Source organism: Pongo abelii, chromosome 16 (genome assembly GCF_028885655.2).
Source record: "Pongo abelii isolate AG06213 chromosome 16, NHGRI_mPonAbe1-v2.0_pri, whole genome shotgun sequence".
Taxonomy (NCBI): Eukaryota; Metazoa; Chordata; class Mammalia; order Primates; family Hominidae; genus Pongo; species Pongo abelii.
In genome coordinates this window covers 78628111-78649242 of record NC_072001.2, presented here as the reverse complement: position 1 = coordinate 78649242, position 21132 = coordinate 78628111, and the positions used below count along the sequence as shown (strand labels likewise).

General features: G+C 42.6%; 1 protein-coding gene across 11 annotated transcripts in view; it reads left to right on the top strand.

The window, feature by feature from the left end:
* SIN3A (SIN3 transcription regulator family member A) overlaps positions 1-21132 on the top strand; it is an 84173-nt gene that overhangs the window by 32393 nt on the left and 30648 nt on the right. For all 11 annotated transcript variants that reach the window (XM_024232879.3, XM_024232878.3, XM_024232881.3 and 8 more), the window contains 8 exons: positions 388-564; positions 8934-9040; positions 10200-10482; positions 11497-11748; positions 12978-13130; positions 13275-13430; positions 16113-16202; positions 20983-21101. In XM_024232879.3, coding sequence (XP_024088647.1) covers positions 388-564; positions 8934-9040; positions 10200-10482; positions 11497-11748; positions 12978-13130; positions 13275-13430; positions 16113-16202; positions 20983-21101 — 1337 coding nt within the window. The remainder of the gene's footprint in view (positions 1-387; positions 565-8933; positions 9041-10199; positions 10483-11496; positions 11749-12977; positions 13131-13274; positions 13431-16112; positions 16203-20982; positions 21102-21132) is intronic.

Below are 21132 nucleotides of genomic sequence, written 5' to 3'. Positions count from 1 at the left end.
GCAGCCTTGAACTCCTGGACTCAAGCAATCCTTCTCCTTTAGCTTCTGGAGTAGGTGGGACCACAGGTGCATGTTGCCACGCCTGGCCAAGTTTTTATTTTTTGTGGAGATGGGTGTCACTATGTCGCCCAGGCTTTCTTTTCTCTTTTTAGAGACGTGGTCTCTGTGGCCCAAGCTGGAGTGCAATGGCATGATCATAGCTCACTGCAGCCTTGAACTCCTGAGTTCAGGTGATCTTCCCATGTAGGTGAGATAGGTGTGAGCCATCATGCCCAGCAGAAATTTGGGTTTCCAGTTAATTATCTTTGTGCATTTGTGTTATTTAGACTTATTTGGGGAAGAATGTACAAGCCTTGAAGTTTCCTATCTGTATTTTGTTCACCCCAGGTTTCAGCCATGCCACAGAGCTCCGGCAGTCATGGGCCCGCCATAGCAGCAGTTCATAGCAGCCATCATCACCCAACAGCAGTGCAGCCCCACGGAGGCCAGGTGGTCCAGAGTCATGCTCATCCAGCCCCACCAGTTGCACCAGTGCAGGGACAGCAGCAATTTCAGAGGCTGAAGGTGGTATTCAGCTCTTTTTCTTGGGTTGAAAAATTTATCTTTAGCAGGAAATACTGGTTGCAGCTTGTTGGTTGTGGTGGTACAACTTCTAACCTGAGATACTAGCTGTCGAATCACAAGTTTTACTGTTTTTGTTTTGTGAAATTTGCTTATGTTTCCTATCTTGGCATCAGTGCCTGATCCAGAGAAGAATATACTCAAATGTTTGTGGACTGTATGAATGCATGTCACTCAAAATGTTATCAGGATTGTGGGGCCATTTTAATACAAAATAAACCTTAAAATTCATTTTTTGGCTGCTTCCTTTTTAACTCTCTATTGAGCACATATATGATTGGCTACAGGTTTGTACAGTAAATTGGCCCAGTAATATGTCTTACAGTTCAATCTTTTTAAATTCTTAAAATTTTATTTTTAGTTTTTAGTTTCAGAGATGGGGGTCTCTCACTATGTTGCCCAGGCTGGCCTCAAACTACTGGCCTCAAGGGATTCTCCCACCTTGGCCTTCGAAAGTGTTGGGATTACAGGTGCAAGCCACTATGCCCAGCTCATGCCTGTAATGTTCTTATTACCTATATCTTTTTATTCCTGTTTATGAATAGCTGAATTGACTCACATCATCAAGTCCATTTTTAGTAAAACACATGCTCATTTTTGGGGGGAATCTTTATAAAGTTTAGGGAAAACTATAACTGTGAATGAATTATCAGTGTTTTCATATTTTCTGCTGAGTATATGTGGTAGGTTTTCAGTGCTTTGAAATTCATGAGGTATCCCTGGAGAAGTGAAGCTTGTGTTCCCAGCTAACCTTGTATCTCTGACCACTTGAATGTTACTTTTCAAAATATGTGATTGTTGCAGCAAGTGTTCAGGTTTCAATTTTTCTAATTTTACGTTTATATAAAATTAAGTTCAGGAAATAATAAATGGAGGAACTCTGAAGAGATGTTAAATCTTCATTTGGTTATAGCAACCTACTTATGTTGCTTGCAGGCAGGAATGAGAAATAAACCCTCTAAGGACACATCCATATGCAGCAAATAGTTGTTTCTTCTGTTTTCCCTGATACTTACTTTAGTTCTTCTTGATCCCTGCCCTCGTTGGTGTGGATTCTTGGGAACTTGTTTAATATTGGCCTAAGAGTATTAAATGCTACATAAATATTATAAAGTACAGCAAAGCCATGTGATTTTAGAGTAATTTTGTAAAATTTACTCTCTATATTGGCTTACATGATATTGACTAATGCATAGCCTTTTAAAGAGAGCGCAGATTTTTTGGGCCTGAAGCTTCACTCTGGATTCTGTCTTTGGGAAAATGTGTATAAGGAATATTGATGTTTCCTTTAAAACATTTTCAGTCTCTTGTAGAGTGATGGCTGTGTACCAAAATGTATTATTGCTGCGGGCTTAGCACTTTACTAAGTCCTGAAAATATATTTTTTTAAACTTGGTTGTGCGTGATGTAATTCTGTATTAACACTATATATTTAGTAGTTATACTTTAGTGTTGCAAAATAGCTTATAAACTTGCTTATTAAACTAACAAAAACATATGTATTTCTATAGCCTTTTTCGATCAACCCTGTCAAAGCACACCACCAGTTTTTACCCACCTTCCTCACAGGACTCTTTAGTATCAGTATATGGATTATGTTTTGTTTGCTTTACGGAAACTGGCAAGGAAACAAGGAAAGGTTTTGGATTTGGGGTTATAGAGTGAGTCATGGATAGAGTTAGGATTTCTTGCTGTGTTCTTTTAGTCACAAGCTCTTGACTATATTCCTACATAAAATAACTTGTTGAATTTCCTTTCTAATGAGGAGAGGTAAAATGCTTCTTGTACCTCCATGTAATTTAACTCAGTATTCCCACATTGCCTGTCATTTTTGGATCAGTCTTAAAATGCGTTACAAGCATTTGAATCAACTTCAATAAATCATTTATATTCTACAATAATGTAGGCTGGGCATGGTGGCTTACACCTGTAATCCCAGCACTTTGGGAGGCCAAGGTGGATGGATCACCTGAGGTCAGGAGTTCAAGACCAGCCTGACCAATGTGATGAAACCACGCCTCTATTAAAAATACAAAATGAGCCAGGCGTGGTGGCGCATGCCTGTAATAATCCCAGCTACTCAGGAGGCTGAGGCAGGAGAATTGTTTGAACCCAGGAGGCAGAGATTGCAGTGAACCGAGATCATACCACTGCACTCGAGTCTGGGCAACAAGAGTGAAACTCCATCTCAGAAAAAACAAACAAAAATAAGAAACGTTCAGTGAGAATGCTTATACATTATTTCAAGCCTCAACATTGTCTATTTTTTTTTTTTTTTTTTTGTCTTTGGTAGATTGGTGGTGACAAGAAGGGATTTGAATGATTTGAGGCATGTTTGGTGTTATTTAGTTACTGAATGTCAGCAGCAGTGATACATATTTAGCATATTTAGCAGGTTATCTTTACAGTTGCTTGTACATATTTAGCAGGTTATCTTTAGAGTTGCTTGTGTTTTTCTCTCCAACAAGATTGTAGACTTCAGGAGATTCAGGGCCTTAGTAGTAAATCCCTGTTGAAGTGAGCTAAGAAACTTTATCAGCAGAGTCTAAGGGTCTCCCCAAGTGCTTCCTTAAATCTGTAGCTTCTAAATGACTACATCCAAGTTTTTTTTTTTAAGTTGTGCTTTCTAGAACTGTATACATGTATTTATAAAGAGTTTATATAAGAGTTGGACTATGCTTTAGGTGATGAGAGAATTTCCTCACTATTTTTACATGTAGGTGTCTTATTTATTACGTGAGTGTCATGCAGAGTTTTTAAAGCATAGGATTATTCTATAACTTTTATTTTACTTTTTTTTTTTTTTTTTTTTGAGACAGAGTCTCACTCTGCTGCCCAGGCTGTAGTGCAGTGGCGCCATCTCAACTCACTGTACCCTCCCCCGCCTGGGTTCAAGTGATTCTTATGCCTCAGTCTCCCAAATAGCTGGGATTACAGGCATGCACCACCAAGCCTAATTTTTGTATCTTTTTTTTTTTTTTTAACTAGGATGGGGTTTTGCCATGTTAGCCAGGCTGCTCTCAAACTCCTGGCCTCAAGGGATCCACCCTCCTTGGCCTCCCAGAGTACTAGGATTACAGGCATGAGCCACCACACCCGGCCTATAACTAATTTTTAAACAGTGGTTTGCTGTGATTTTCAGTAGCTTTTTGTTTCAGACATACACATATCACACATAATTGCTTTCTTTTGGGTTTCTGTACTTTTTCCATCTCTGCAGTAGTTACCTTATACCATACCATGTCTTATTGATAACTGTTCTTTTGTTGTGTAATGATGCATGCTATTCTTAAATATCTTCCAAAGTCTTGGTTCCTTTTGCAAACTTAATACATTTTGTGTTCACTTAAGTTGGTCATTAATGAAACATTTTAGTATGGAAAGTTCAGAATATGAATTAAAATAGTCCATTGAATTTCAACAGAAATTGTCATGATATTTGTATAGAAAAACTAACCATCAAACAAGTGAGTATTGACCAACTATACAATCTGATTTCTAGCAACTCTGAAACACTAATCATGGCCATAATGGAAGTCTGAAGAACTCTTAAAGAGCCATTTGTCTCGGGGCTGGGTGCAGTGGCTCACGCCTGTAATCCTAGCACTTTAAGAGGCCGAGGTGGGCAGATCATGAGGTCAGGAGATCGAGACCATCCTGGCTAACACGGTGAAATCCCGTCTCTACTAAAAATGGAAAGAAAAATTAGCTGGGCCTGGTGGTGGGCGCCTGTAGTCCCAGCTACTTGGGAGGCTGAGGCAGGAGAATGGCGTGAACCCGGGAGGCAGAGTTTGCAGTGAGCCGAGAAAGCGCCACTGCACTCCAGCCTGGGCGATAGAGCGAGATTCCGTCTCAAAAAAAAAAAAAACAACAGCCATTTGTCTCAATCCATTAGTGCTGCTATAACAAAATACCTGAGACTGTATAATCTAAATAATAGAAGTTTATTTCTCACAGTTCTGGAGAAGTTCTGGGGGCTGGGATATCTAAAATCAAGGTGCTGGCCGGGTGCGGTGGCTCACGCCTATAATCCCAGCACTTTGGGAGGCTGAGGCGGGCAGATCATTTGAAGTCAGGAGTTCAAGACCAGCCTGGCCAACATGATAAAACTACCGAAGATACAAAAAAATGAGCCAGGCGTGGTGGCATGCACCTGTAATCCCAGTTACTCTGGAGGCTGAGGCACGAGAATCGCTTGAACTCAGGAGGCGGAAGTTGCAGTGAGCCGAATTTGTGCCACTGCACTCCAGCCTGGGTGACAGAGTGAGACCGTGTCTCAAAATAAATAGGGCAGGCACAGTGGCTTACGCCTGTAATCCCAGCACATTGGGAGGCCGAGGCGGGCGGATCACGAGATCAGGAGATTGAGACCAGCCTGGCCAACATGGTGAAACCCCATCTCTAGTAAAAATACAAAAATTAGCCGGGCGTGGTGGCAGGCGCCTATAATCCCAGCTAGTCGAGAGGCTGAGGTAGGAGAATCGCTTGAACCCGGGAGGCGGAGGTTGCATTGAGCTGAGATCGCGCCTTTGCACTCCAGCCTGGGAGACAAGAGCAAGACTTCATCTCAAAAAATAATAATAATAATAAAATAAATAATAAAATAAAATAAAATCCAGGTGCCAGTTGGTTTGGTGTCTGGTGAGGGCCTGAACTCTGTTTTTCGAGATGGTCCCTGAATGTATGTTCTCACACTGTGGAAGGGAGAAGGGCCGAAGGGACTAACATTGGTTCACTCCAGCCCTTTTATAAGGTCCCTAATCCCATTCATGAGGGCTCCACAATCACTTTCTGAAGGCCTCACTTCTTAATATCATCATATCGGTGATTAAGTTTTGATGTAAGAATTTTGCGGGACACATTTCAGACCACAGCACCAGTTACTTGATTGACTTGAATGTAAATGTTCCATTTTGCAACAGATCAAAAGACTGTCTATGCCTGGCCAGGTGTGGTGGCTCACGCCTGTAATCCCAGCACATTGGGAGGCTGAGGCAGGCAGATCAGTTGAGGTCAGGAGTTCAAGACCAGCCTGGCCAACATGGTGAAATCCCATCTCTACTAAAAATACAAAAAAATTAGTTGGATGTGGTGACATGCGCCTGGAATCCTAGCTACTCAGGAGGCTGAGACAGGAGATATCACTTGAACCCAGGAGGCGAAAGTTGCAGTGACCCGAGATTGCGCCATTGCACTCCAGCCTGGGAGACAAAACGAGACTCCCATCTCAAAAAAAAAAAGAAAAAGATGGGCTTAAATCACATCAATTGTTTATTTCTGAAATTTCTTAAACCTGATATTTTGTATAATTTTAAATATTTAGGCTTCAATTAAACCACCAAAATAAAACTTAACATATCTCAGAGTAAATAGGAAGCACCTAGTGGGGATTTCTTTTGGGTGTCTCTGTCCTAAATCAGACTCATAGCTTAGCCTTTCCAACCTGTTATTCTTTGTGATAGGTCACTTTTTTTTCTCCCCAAGCCAAACTGTATCCAGCTTTAAAGATACTTTCCATAAACAGTCATGGTATTTCAGGCAAAACATGGACAATCCTTAACAATGAGCTACCAAAAAAAACAAAAAGCCACTATAAAACCCGGTGAAGTCTCATTTGATGCTCTGAACAGGGAAAGTTTAGAGTGAAGGTTGACACTTCACATTTAGCATGTTGTTTAACAACTTTTCACAAGCCGACCCTGACTTTCAGGAAGTGAAATGAAAATGGCAGGACTTATCTGAAGATCCACAGTCTAGAAAAGGAACCACTGCTCTTTTGAGGGCTGCCATTTCAGTGGCATCACTGGAAAGTTTGACTGCCTGACACACTGGTAACCAATTATTGGGGGTTAGGTTCCAACAGGTGTCTGGGTAAAAGGGAGTTAGGTCTGTGAAGGTGGGAAGGGAGAACAGGATGTAAAAATGAATTTGTTTTTCCATCCTACAAGGTGTTTGTGCCAAGGTGGCCATGTGTGTCAAAAGTCAGGGAATCTAGGCTGGGTGTGGTGGCTCACGCCTGTAATCCCAGGACTTTGGGAGGCTGAGGCTGGCAGATCACTTGTGGTCAGGAGTTTGAGACCAGCCTGGCCAATGTGGTGAAATCCCATCTGTACTAAAAATACAAAAATTAGCCGGGCATGGTGGTGGGTGCCTGTAACCCCAGCTACTCAGGAGGCCGAGGCAAGAGAATCACTTGAACCCGGGAGGCAGAGGTTACAGTGAGCTGAGATCGCACCACTGCACTCCAGCCTGGGCAACAATAGCAAAACTCTGTCTCTAAATAAGTAAATAAATAAAGTCAGGGAATTTCTTCTGTAAGCCAAGAGGAAGTCTCTCAAAACTAGAAGAGAAAGGTGTTTTCCCCCCGTCAGTCCAGCTTCAAAGACGTTCTATTAGTGACCTGTGATCCTTCCCACCAAAACAACAATGAAGTGTTCTGTGTGCTATAACAACATTGCTTTAGAAAAAGCAAAACAAAATTCTGCATTTTGATAAAGCTTGATTTAAACAATGGTATTTCAAAATTTACAAACTTTATAACTTTATAGTTCAAACTTTACAGTCACCAGAAGTACACAGTTACCAAAAATGCACATGTTTCACTTGGCATCTCCAGCACCTTCAGCTTTCTGTGCCTGGTCTGTTTTGGCATCTCCATTTCCTGCAAGGTTATTCCCTTCCCTGCCAGTGTCAGCATTTTCCTTTTTCCCTTTGGGTACCTCCTCTCTCTCCTTTGCAGGGGCCTTTTTTTTTTTTTTTTCTGAGACTGAGTTTCACTCTTATTGCCCAGGCTGGTGTGCAATGGCATGATCTCGACTCACCGCAACCTCCACCTCCTGGGTTCAAGTGATTCCCCTGCCTCAGCCTCCCGAGTAGCTGGCATTACAGACATGCGCCACCACGCCTGGCTAATTTTTGTATTTTTGGTAGAGATGGGTTTCTCCGTGTTGGTCAGGCTGGTCTGGAACTCCTGACCTCAGATGATCCTCCCACCTCTGCCTCTGAAAGTGCTGGGGGATTACAGGTGTCAGCCACCGCACCCGGCCTGCAGCCTTTTTAGGGTTGGGCTCTGGCTTTGGAGGAGCAGGTTTAGCATACAACCTTGCGGATCTTCTCTGGGTTGTTCTTCACCTTGGCTCTATCTCCTTTAGCATCCCCTTCAGGCTTTCTCTTGGGTGTGGTGGTGATGTGGAAGGATGTAAGCGCTGGGTGTGGGATGCAGTGGCATGCGGGCTTTGATCGGTCCGAGAGTCACTCTCACCTCTTCTTCCTCACAGTGCTCCGTGGCGGATCACTTTTGAATGCTGGCTCTCCCTTAGCTCCTCTATTCAGTCAGTTTCCCAATCCTGTCACTTCTACTACCCAAAAAGCTTTTTTATCTATGCAGTTCTCTCTGTTGTTCTGGGCCAGTACTATAATTCAAGCCACTGTTTTCACATGAGTTGTCCAGTTATTCCTGTAGCATACCTGGTCTTCCTACCTCCTTTCAATCTTTTCTGCTCTTGTGCCAATTTTTTTCTCAACACTGCAGTCAAGTTGCGTACACGAAAATGCAGATGATAAAAATCTAAATTGCTTTTTCACAAGATTTACAAATCCTTTCAGAATCTAGATCCTATTTTTTTTTCTGTCTCATCTTGTTAATTTTCCTTCCAGTGCTCCTCTTCACTACAGATCCTCCAGCCAAACTAAACTGTTTTCAGATTTCTAAATATCCCATATCGTATCCTGTCTAGGATTTTACCCATGCTGCCGCTTTTGATTTTCTTCACTGGTCTTCACTTTTGCTAGCTTATAGTCATCTTTAGGTCTCAGTTTATACATTACCTCCTAGGGAAGCCTCACTTTTTTTGGTGGGGAAGACATGTCCTTCCCATGTCATCTCCAGGCATTGAGTGATTACTGGGTTACCCACTGTGTTATGATTCCTGACTACATAGAAACAAACGTCTATAGGCGAGGGGCTACAAATTATTTGTCATTGAATCCTTGGTACTCACAATGGCCCTGGCATGTTGCAGTTTAGTAGATACTTGTGAAATGAATTAATAAATGACATATCATTGTAATTATTCTTCACTGATCATTCTGTTCAAAATTTTCCAAGGCAAGGCTACAGATTTCATGAGTTGATTATTATTTTAAGCTTGAGTTTATTATTGGTATCCATACTAACTTTAAAGTATATATTTAATATATTTTATTCCATTTACTGCATTAAGCATACTTAGGCATAAATAATTTGTTTTTGTTTTTTTTGTAATTGTGGGCGTACTTTCTTTTTATAACCTTGATATTTATCCCTGCCTCAGGTGGAGGATGCGCTATCTTATCTTGACCAGGTGAAGCTGCAATTTGGTAGTCAGCCTCAGGTCTACAATGATTTCCTTGACATCATGAAGGAATTTAAATCTCAGAGGTAAAAGATGTGTGATTGTACTCAAGCTTTGTATCTGGCATATTGATTTTGGAAGGAAGAGGATATAGTTTATTTACTGGAAGATAAAGGATGCTCCTTTTTGCGGCTGAATTTTCAAAATCATGCCTTTATTTTATGCATTCCTTTATTGATGGAAATTATGGCCACTAGACTTTTTTATCCCTATTGGTAAATTTTTCTTAACTAAATTTTTTCCAGTGCTTTGTCTCAATCAGGGAAGTAGCACTGGTAGTGATTTAGGCTACTTGGTTTCTGAATTGGTTTAGATACCCTTATATTCTGGCATGGTTCACTGTTGTAAGAGTGTAACTCATCTGAACAATGTAGATGTGTGCTGAAATGATGTATACTGGTATATCAAAGAGTGAATCTTGTTTGGGATATGTAGCTTTATATATATTGTCTGAGTATCTGCTTGGTAGGATTATTACAGTGAACATATATTCTGTTAAAAATTTTGACCATTCCAAAAATTAGCCGGGCATGGTGGCGGGTGCCTGTAATCCCAGCTACTTGGGAGGCTGAGGCAGGAGAATTGCTTGAACCCAGGAGGCGGAGGCTGCAGTGTGCCGAGATTGTGCTACTGCCCTCCAGCCTGGGCGACAGAATGAGACTCTGTCTCAAAAAAAAAAAAAATTGTGGCCAAGTATCTTTGAGTCTAAAACTAAACGGCTTTGGAATTTCAGAGTTTGTGTGTTAATTTTAAAATGCATAGATGATCTGTTTTCCTGTTTAGAGAAAACCTAGTAGAAAGTGAAATTTTGGCTGAGTGAGGTGGCTCATACCTGTAATCCCAGCACTTTGGGAGGCCAAGGTGGGTGGATCACCTGAGGTCAGGAGTTCGAGACCAGCCTGGCCAACATGGTGAAACCCCACCTCTCCTAAAAATACAAAAATTAGCCGGGTGTGGTGGCGCATGCCTGTAATCCCAGCTACTTGGGAGGCTGAGGCAGGAGAATCACTTGAACTCAGAAGGTGGAGGTTGCAGTGAGCCAAGATCCCGAGATTGCACCATTGCACTCCAGCCTGGGCAACAAAGTGAGACTCTGTCTCAAAAGAAAAAAAAACATGAAATTTTTTCTTAACAGGGTGTTTATCAGGCTTATAGTTCATCACTTTTCTTTTTGTTTTTTATCAGCATCGACACCCCAGGAGTGATTAGTCGTGTGTCCCAGCTATTCAAAGGCCACCCCGATCTGATAATGGGATTCAACACCTTCTTGCCCCCTGGCTACAAAATTGAGGTGCAAACCAATGACATGGTGAATGTGACAACTCCTGGCCAGGTTCATCAGATTCCCACCCATGGCATCCAGCCACAGCCTCAACCACCACCCCAACATCCTTCCCAGCCTTCAGCCCAGTCAGCCCCAGCTCCTGCCCAGCCAGCTCCTCAGCCCCCACCTGCCAAAGTCAGCAAGGTGAGCACTTGGAAAATATTGCATCAATATGAATGCATCCCTAGAGAGCACCTTCCTTTGATGTTTCCCCTTTATATAAGACTTAGATACTGAGAAACAAAGATTTCGTTATAGAAAAATGCAGTATGAAAACTTCACTATGACATGGTTCACATTTACACACCACTTACTTAGATATCTATTTAAATCAACACAGCAACAACTTTCAAGGTCTTTCTTTTTACAGTTTCTGCTTATAAAACCATGAACATCCCAACAGGTGGTGACTTTGTGTAGTAGTAGTTGACAGCACAGCTAGAAACCATCATCTTGTCCTGGTCAAATTGTGCTGCTGCCCACATGGTTATTTTATGAAAGTTATTTCACTTACTAGATTATATCAAGCTAAGTAGAAGATCTAATGAACAGTGATAGTGATGATGATGAAGATGGGGTGTTCTTGGTCTAGAACCACACTGTCTGACACAGTAGCCACTAGCCACATAGGACTATTTAAATTAAATTCTGTTTTTCATTTGCACTAGCTTTCAAGTGCTCAGTAACCACATGTGGCTAGTGGCTGTGTATAAGACAGTGCAAATAAAGGATATTTTCATCATCTCAGTTCTACAGGACAGAGTTGACATAGAAGACTTTTTTATGTGGAGCTACTGCAACAGTTTTTGTCTTTTTGTTGACATCAAAAGGCTATGTAGAATGAGATTTTTTCTATGTGTACTTGTTGAGCTACTAAGCTAAAACATTGCATATGAAAAATTCTTCCCTGTAATTGGAGATGGCTCCAGTTTTAAGGTTTTATTTAGAAAATGTGAAGCTGAAATATTTGTATCAGCATGTTTGAACCGCCTACAACTCCCACTGCTGCCCAGTATGATTTGTGTTGGACTAAAATGGCCTGGCCTGAGTGAGTAAATAAAGGATATACGTTGACACCTTGTTTCTCTTTAGTTTGAGCTTTCCTTGTATCAACTCATCTATGCATCTGAAGAGAATAAAGATTTCTTTTCTTTTTAGCCCTCCCAACTACAAGCACATACTCCGGCCAGTCAGCAGACTCCCCCACTTCCACCGTATGCATCCCCACGTTCTCCGCCGGTCCAGCCTCACACACCAGTGACAATCTCGTTGGGAACGGCCCCATCCTTGCAGAACAATCAACCTGTGGAGTTTAATCATGCCATCAACTATGTTAATAAGATCAAGAACAGATTTCAGGGCCAACCAGACATCTACAAAGCATTCCTGGAGATTTTGCACACGTATCAGGTAAGAAGAGTGCCCATTCAGCCTGTTTTAACCAGGCTTAACCCTCTTAGGGCATCTAGTCCAATAACAAGTAACCATTATTGTGTCCATTAATTCATACTGGAAATTAACCAGTTAGAAACTATCATGCATGTTTATAAAGCCAGTTTGTTTGTTTGTTTGTTTTTTGAGATGGAGTCTTGCACTGTCACCCAGGCTGGAGTGTAGTGGCGTGATCTCAGCTCACTGCAACCTCCGCCTCCCGGGTTCAAACGATACTCCTGCCTTAGCCTCTCTAGTAGCTGGGATTACAGGCACCTGCCACCACGCCCAACTAATTTTTTGTATTGTTAGTAGAAACGGGATTTCACTATGTTGGCTAGGCTGGTCTCGAACTCCTGACCTTGTGATCTGCCCACCTCGGCCTCCCAAAGTGCTGGGATTGCAGGCGTGAGCCACCACACCCATGCTGTAAAGCCAGTTTTATTTGCCTGACTTGATTGCCCTGCAACATTCAGTCAGGATTTTTTTTTTTTTTTTTTTTTTTGAGACAGAGTTTTGCTCTTTTTGCCTAGGCTGGAGTGCAGTAGCGCAGTGTCGGCTCACTGCAGTCTTCACCTCCTGGGGTCAAGTGATTTCTTGTATTTTTAGTAGAGACGGGGTTTCAGCATGTTGGCCAGGCTGGTCTCAAACTCCTGACCTCAGGTGATCCGCCCGCCATGGCCTCCCAAACTGCTGGGATTGCAGGCATGAGCCACCGTGCTTGGCCTCAGTCAGGATTGTTAGTCACTGTCCCATGAAATGAAGCTCTGTTTTATCTGGGACAGTTAGATGGTGATTTATATAGTCTAGTTAATGTACAGTAGAAGGAGGAGAAATTTCTAAGGTTTTGTCAGTTGGTAGTGGTCCCCTGGGCATTAATATTTATTGCCCTAGGCTGGGCATGGTGTCTCACGCCTGTAATCCCAGCACTTTGGGAGGCCGAGACGAGTGCACTCCAGTCTGAGCAACAAGAGTGAAACTCCGTCTCAAAAATATTTACTACCCTAGTTTTGAAAGGAATTGTCATCCACCATCTTCCACTTTTTTTTTTTCTCAACTTGAAAGTCTATGGTCAGAACGGGTGCTAAGAACATAGACTTTCTTCTTACCTGCAGCCTAAATAGATAACACTGATTCCAGAAAGCGTGCAAAGATGAGTGACTCAGAACAGTAGCCCAAATGATCTCTTTTCATTTGCAATTCCTCAGAAAGAGCAGAGAAATGCCAAGGAAGCTGGAGGAAACTACACTCCAGCATTGACAGAGCAGGAGGTGTATGCCCAGGTTGCTCGTCTCTTTAAAAACCAGGAAGATTTGTTGTCAGAGTTTGGACAATTCCTACCAGATGCCAACAGCTCCGTGGTATGTTTTTTTTTTATAAGAATTACACTATTTACTATTATTATCTTAGATAAGTTGGAAAACTGTGCTCAGAAGGGGACTTTTGCTAGATGATATTTATTTGCTTTGATAAGAGCATTAATCTCATTCATGTGTCTTAATCAGCTTTTAAGCAAAACAACTGCTGAGAAGGTTGATTCTGTGAGAAATGATCATGGAGGCACTGTCAAGAAGCCCCAACTGAACAACAAGCCGCAGAGGCCCAGCCAGAATGGCTGCCAGATCCGCAGACATCCTACAGGAACCACCCCTCCAGTTAAGGTGAGAATGGGCAGCAGCTGCTCATTTTGACACTCACAAGCATTTCTAATGGGGAGGTACTCTAGAGGTGGTCATGTGTTTTTTTTGTTTGTTTGAGACTGAGTCTCGCTCTGTCGCCCAAGCTGGAGTGCAGTGGCGCGATCTCGGCTCACTGCAACCTCCACCTCCCGGGTTCAAGCGATTCTCCTGTCTCGCCCTCCCGAGTAGCTGGGACTACAGGCGCATGCCACCACACCGGGCTGATTTTTTTTTTTTTTTTTTTTTAAGTGGAGACGGGGTTTCACTGTGTTAGCCAGGATGGTCTCAATCTCCTGACCTCGTGATCTGCCCGCCTCAGCCTCCTAAAGTGCTGGGATTACAGGCGGGAGCCACCATGCCCAGCAGTATGTGTTCTTAAGTGTGTTAACAGTTGGGTCCTAGATACTTGGTGCAAGTTAGTATTGTGTCACAGAAACTCAGTGCAAAGTTTATCTGGCTTTGCAAAAGAGTATTAGAATAACATTGATTGCTTGGATTACTGTACTTTTTTGAGTTCTTTATTATCTCTCTCCTTTGCAATGAGCTGTCATTTCTTTAACGTTTTGGTTGCTAAGAATTTCCAATACTTAAAATTTTTTTCCGAGATGGAGTCTTGCTCTGTCGCCCAGGCTGGAGTGCAGTGGTGTGATCTCAGCTTACTACAGCCTCTGCCTCCCGGGTTCAAGCAATTATCCTGCCGCAGCCTCCTGAGTAACTGGGACTACAGGCGTGTGCCACCACGCCCATCTAATTTTTGCATTTTTAGTAGAGGTGGGGTTTCGCCATGTTGGCCAGGCTGGTCTTGAACTCCTGACCTCAGGTGATCCACCCGCCTCGGCCTCCCAAAGTGCTGGAATTACAGGCATGAGCCACCGCGCCTGGCCCCTTCTTCTTCTTTGATGCTTTAAATCTGCCTTGTGTTAAGAAAGAACATTCTTGAGCTTGAGAATTATTTCAGAAATAAGTGGTCTCTGAGGTCCTCTTGTGAGTAGAGTGCATGTGTTTTTTGAGATCTCTTTGGTCTAGAACCCTGTCCTGCTCAAAGTTCTTTGTTGGGTTACCAGATCTTATGTGTATCATCTTAATCTCCAAGGCAGGACCTTTGGGCTATAGTAGAGGGAAGTCTTAAACTCCTATTAGTAATCCATTACACGATGTTTTTTGTTATAGTTAACACTCATGGTCTGCCTGCAGAAAACTTAGCGTGCTCCCTTCTTTGATGTAACACAGCTATGATAGGGAGAAGGCTAGTTGTATGTATTGAATGTTGAATTCTTCAGTGAATTTCAAAGCAGTATGTAATATAGAAGAGATAGATATGTCTGCAGAATTAAATAATGACAAAAGTTTGTGGAATTTCTAATAGTAAGAGGTGGCTGATGAATAGTAAGTGACTGACTACAAGGTCTGATGTACTAGGTGTTACTGACACTTTTGAAGTATCCTTTTTATTAGTGTTTGTCATGGTTTCTTCTTTTGAAATCAAGTTGAACGTAATAATGGTTTCTATTTCTTCATTTCAGTAAAGAGAATTAGTTATATGGGTAGCAAGAATCAGCTCAGTAGATACACTCCATGCTTGGATTTACGTCCTCCAACTCTTGATTACCTACAGGTGGAAAGAATATAGTGGGGGCTTAAAATTCTCCGCCTACTTTCTCCATAGGCAGTGTAAGCAGAGGCTGCAGCTCTTAGGAAAGTATACTCTGAGATAGCCAAGGTAAATGTGCTACTTCTCACAAAGTTTGTGCATTTCTTCATAGAGAGTAAGTGGTGGAGTTTAAAAGTAACTTCTTGCCTGACAGGATTATATCATGGCCTGTTGGTTCCTTTTAGAAGAACAATATTAGTCTGAGTGGATATTGCTGGCGTGCCTTTTTTTTTTTTTTTTTTTTTTTTTTGAGATGGAGTCTCACTCTGTTGCCCAGGCTGGAGTGCAGTGGCGTGATCTCGGCTCACTGCAACCTCCACCTCCTGGGTTCAAGTGATTCTTCTGTCCCAGCCTCCTGAGTAGCTGGGACCACAGGTGCACACCACCACGCCCAGCTAATTTTTTTGTATTTTTAGGAGAGACGGGGTTTCACCATGTTGGCCAGGATGGTCTCAATCTCTTGACCTCATGATCTGCCCACCTTGGCCTCCCAAAGTGCTGGGATTACAGGCGTGAGCCACCATGCCCAGCAAATTATGCTTTTTAAGTACATTTTTAATTGAAATATTATTCCGGGTTAAAGATTGATTTCTGTCAATTTCAGGCCATGTGAGCTCTTTTTACAAACAGCCTTTTCTCCCTCAGCTGGTAGGAGAACAAAACAGTGGCATTAGATTCTAAATGAAGTTACTTTGGTTCCCTAGAAAAAGTAAGGATATTCTAAAAGTTTGTCACAGTAATGTCATGATCATTTCTGGAGAAAACATTTTGGGGGTAGAATGATCTTTGAACCTCTGTTGTAGAAAGAAACTTAATAGGCAAACTGAAATAGAAAATTTGAGTAGAAATCTTAGAGGGTATGGAGTGAGTTGGTTAGAGTTCTCTCATTTGTTTCAAATTATTAATCAGCAGTGGTTTCATCACTCAGTGATGAAACCATTGAATACAGACAAAAATAAAATTCAGAGAAAACCACTCTTTGAATCTCACATGTTTGTATCTTTCTTTTGCAGAAGAAACCCAAACTGCTCAATCTGAAGGATTCTTCTATGGCAGATGCCAGCAAACATGGTGGTGGAACAGAATCGTTATTTTTTGATAAGGTGAGTAATGGATGAGTTAGATTTGATAGTGCCTGTTAATGCCAAAAGAAAATCATCTTATTCCCCCAGAAGGTTTCGTTTTAAAGGTGTCAGGCTAATTAGGACTTTCTGTTTTTTAACATAGTTTCCCAGTTGTGAGTCCTTTGAGTCTGCTAGTACTATTAGCATAGCTAGAAAAATGGTAGCATTGTTTGCTTTGGTTTTATGAAGCAGTTTGGGGCAGAAGACAGATTTTTAGAAAATGTATTATGTTTCTCTTGAAAGATGTTTGGAGCTCCCATTGTAGATATCCAGGTCTGTGTGGCAGGCAGTACCAGTGCCTGTACCAATTTTTGAGGATTTAAGATGACTTGTAATCTTATTGCTGTGATAGTTATTTGTAGTACACACATACATAGCATTCAGGGGAATTCCAGTTTACTTGCATGTTTTCAAAGCTACCCAGCTGATTCTAATGAGCAACCAGAGTTGAGATTATTGGCATAAATGATGTTGTGTGGTGCCTTAGTTTGGCCTAATAAACCTAAGTGTGATTTGCTCCTCGGAGTCAACTTGATGATTAGCAGGAAACTTTCATCAGGGTAGCTGGGACCTGTTGGGCTTCTCACTGGTAGGAATCAACCTGGATTGATCTGTGGTGAGTGACTCTATTTTGTGCCTCTTGGGTTTTGCAGAAGGGCAGATGATTTAACATCTCCATGATTGGTATCTCCTGATCCCTTTCTGTCTACTCTGCCTATGTGAGCTTTTTGCAGGAGAGTCCTGCAAGAGTGTTGAGTCCTTAGCTCTGATGTGAATCATTACCAAAGTCTGCCTGGGCGGTTGGTGCTTTTAGACAAGTGTAGAAGTCTAGATCACAACCAATAAATGTCAAGAAAAGGGTAGGGAAGGGAAGCTATTGTAAATTAAGTAAGAATTAAGAAATATATAAGCCAAATGTGACATGCAGACTTTAGATTCTGGATTTAAAAGCCAATTTATTTTTATTTTTATTTTTATTTTTGAGACAGAGCCTCACTCTGTTGCCCAGCTTGGAGTGCAATGGCGCAATCTTGGCTCACTGCAACCTCCGCCTCCCCGGCTCAAGCGATTCTCCAGCCGCAGTCTCCCAAACAGCTGGGACTACAGGCGCCTGCTACCGTGCCCAGCTAATTTTTTTATTTTTAGTAGAGACAGGGTTTCACCATGTTGGCCAGGCTGGTCTTAAACTCCTGGCTTCAAGTGATCCACCTCAGCCTCCCAAAATGCTGGGATTACAGGTGTGAGCCACCACACCTGGCCAATAGCCAATTTTTAAGACATTAATTAGACAATTGAACTTAGCACAGACTCAATATTAGATGCTATTAAGGAATCTTTTTTTACATTTTTGGGTTTTTTTTTTAGACAGAGTCTCACTCTTGTTGCCCAGGCTGGAGTGAAGTGGTGTGATCTTGGCTCACTGCAACCTCCACCTCCTGGGTTCAAGCGATTCTCCTGCCTCAGCCTCCCGAGTAGCTAGGATTACAGGCCCTGCCACAACGCCTGGCTAATGTTTATATTTTTAGTAGAGATGAGGTTTCACTATGTTGGCCAGGCTGGTCTTGAACTCCTGACCTCAGGTGATCCGCCCTCCTTCGCCTCCCAAAGTGCTGGGATTACAGGTGTGTGTGAGCCACCACACCTGGCCTTTTTTGTTTAAGAGATGCGCTCAAGTGATCCTTCTTACCCTCATGAGTAGCTGGGACTTAAAGGTACATACCACCACACTCAGCTAATTTTTAAAATTATTTTGGAGAGAGGGGGTCTCAATGTTTTGCCCTGGCTGGTCTCAGACTCCTGGGCTCAGGCAAACCTCCTTCAGCCTCAGCATCCGCCTTCCAAAGTGTTGAGATTACAGGTGTGAGCCACCATGCCTTGCCTTAAGGAGTCTTCTGAAAATAAGTTAATTTCTAAGAGTAATGGGTTTTTTGTTTTTGTTTTTGTTTTTGTGTAATTTTTTTTCTGAGACAGTCTCACTCCATTGCTGAGGCTGGGGTACAATGGCGTGATCTGGGCTCACTGCAACCTCCACCTCCCGGGTTCACGCAATCCTCCTGCCTCAGCCTCCCGAGTAGCTGGGATTACAGGCGCCCACCACCACACCCAGCTAATTTTTGTATGTTTAGTAGAGACAGGGTTTCACTATGTTTGCCAGGCCGTCTCGAACCCCTGACCTCAGGTGATCTGCCTGCCTTGGCCTCCCAAAGTGCTGGGATTACAGGCGTGAGCCACTGCACCCAGTCCTGTAACGGCATTTTCTTTGTACTTTTTCTTAAACATATATACTATATCTAGATGAAATGTCTGGAATTTGCTTTAAAATGCAGTGGTAGGAGTAATGAGTATAGATGAAACAAAATTTACTATAGATCATTGAGGTTGGGGTGAGTACATAGGTTCGTTATACTTCTGTCTACTTTTGTGTATGTTTGAAAGCTAATAAAAAGTAAAGGTAAATAGGGTATACAGTATAAAAGGTACAGTGTTCTTTTATCTTTAGCTTTAAAAGTCTAGATTTTATATAGTGTCTACTGATGAATAGTTAAGAAAAGCATACGGAAGTCTGGAGCAGGGGTTGCTGATAAGCCACTTGGTTTGGTGGCAGTCTGTGGTCTTCACCAAAGGATCACAGTGCTAAATACTTATTTGGAACTGAAACTCCACATTGGTAATCTAGCTAGACTAGTTTTACTTTGTCTATGCCATTGATCATTTTTGGGTTTTTGGTATTAAGATGCTCAATATTGTAAATAGAGGAAGAAAAAAGACCAGATCAGAGGACAGAACTGTCTTGAGAGCATTATTCCAGATTACCAGAGTTTAAAACAGTCTTGGCAAAGATTCTTGCTGTAAACATGTTAAGAGAGGCAACAGGCCGGGCGCAGTGGCTCACGCCTGTAATCCCAGCACTTTGAGAGGCCGAGGTAGGTGGATCACCTGAAGTCAGGAGTTCAAGACCAGCCTGGCCAACATGGTGAAACCCCGTCTCTACTAAAAATACGAAAAAAAAAAAAATTAGCTGGGTGTTGTGGCGGGTGCCTATAATCCCAGCTACTCGGGAGGCTGAGGCAGGAGAATCGCTTGAACCCGGGAGGCAGAGGTTGCAGTGAGCTGAGATCGCGCCATTGCACTACAGCCTGGGCAACAATAGTGAAACTCGTTCTCAAAAAAAAAAAAAAAAAAATGAGGCAACAAAAGCCTGAGTAACTCTGATATGGTCTGGAGAATCAAGCATATGAGAAGGTATACTCCGAGATCTCAGTTTTTAAATTGTTATTACGGCAATTTTTTTTTGAGACGGAGTTTCACTCTTATTGCCCAGGCTGAAGTACAGTGGCGTGATCTTGGCTCACTGCAACCTCTGCCTCCTGGGTTCAAGCGATTCTCCTGCCTCAGCTTCCCAAGTCGCTAGGACTACAGGCACCCACCACCACGCCTAGCTAATTTTTTTGTATTTTTTTCTTTAGTAGAATGGGGTTTCACTATGTTGGCCAGGCTGGTCTCAAACTCCCGACCTCAGGTGATCCACCCACCTCGGCCTCCCAAAGTGCTGGGATTACAGGCATAAGCCACCGCGCCCAGCTGGAAAATTTTGAACATACATAAACAGAATAGTAAAATGATTCCTCACGTACCTACCATCCAGCTTTAGCAGTTCCCAATCCTAGCCAGTGTACTTGTTTCATATATATTCCCACCCATCCCAGTTTATTTGGAGACAAATTGCAGATACGTTATTTCATCCATACACATTTTAGTAAGTTTCTTTTAAAAATGACTCCTTTTTGTGGCCGGGTACAGTGGCTCACGCCTGTAATCCCAGCACTTTGGGAGGCCAAGGCGGGTGGATCACTTGTGGTCAGGAGTTTGAGACTAGCCTAGCCAATACGGTGAAACCTCGTCTCTACTAAAAATACAAAAATTATCTGGGCATAGTAGCACATGCCTGTAATCGCAGCTACTTGGGAGGCTGAGGCAGGAGAATTGCTTGAACCCAGGAGGCAGGGGTTGCAGTGAGCTGAGATCGCACCACTGCACTTCAGCCTGGGCAACAGCACTGGACTGCGTTTAAAAAACAAAACAAAACAAACAAAAAAAATCTCCTTTTTGCAAACATAATCATTATCACATCTAAAAAAAACTAACATTGATTCCTTAGTGTCATCAAATATCAGTTTAAATTTCCCCATTTTTATTTTATTTTTTTACTTATGAGACAGAGTCTTGCTCTGTCACCCAGGCTGGAGTATAGTGGCATTATCCCAGCTCACTGCAACCTCTGCCTCCCGGGTTCAAGTGATTCTTATGTTTCACTCAGCCACCCAAGTAGCTGGAATTACAGGCATGTGCCACCATGCCTGGCTAATTTTTGTATTTTTAGTAGAGATGGGGTTTCAGCATGTTGGCCAGTCTGGTCTCGAAGTCCTGGCCTCCAGTGATCCACCCACCTTGGCCTCCCAAAGCGCTGGGATTATAGGCATGAGCCACCACGCCCAGCCACAAATTTCCCCAAGTTTTAAAAACTAATGGCAGGACAGCCTAGGCAATATATGACCTCGTCTCTACAAAAAATTTAGAAATTAGCCAGGCATGGTGGCTCACATCTGTAGTCCCAGCTACTTGGGAGGCTGAGGATGGGAGGCTGCAGTGAGCTGAGATTACACAACTGTGCTCCATCCTGGGCGACAGAGTGAGGCCCTTTTCAGTTCCCCACTTTAAGAAAAACAAAAACTGTTTTTCTTCCCGTTGTCTCCATAAGGTCCGAAAGGCTCTTCGGAGTGCAGAAGCCTACGAAAATTTCCTACGCTGTCTTGTTATTTTTAACCAGGAGGTGATCTCTCGTGCTGAGCTTGTGCAACTAGTCTCTCCTTTCCTGGGGTAAGTGAAGTGAGGGGCTTAGCCCTGATGC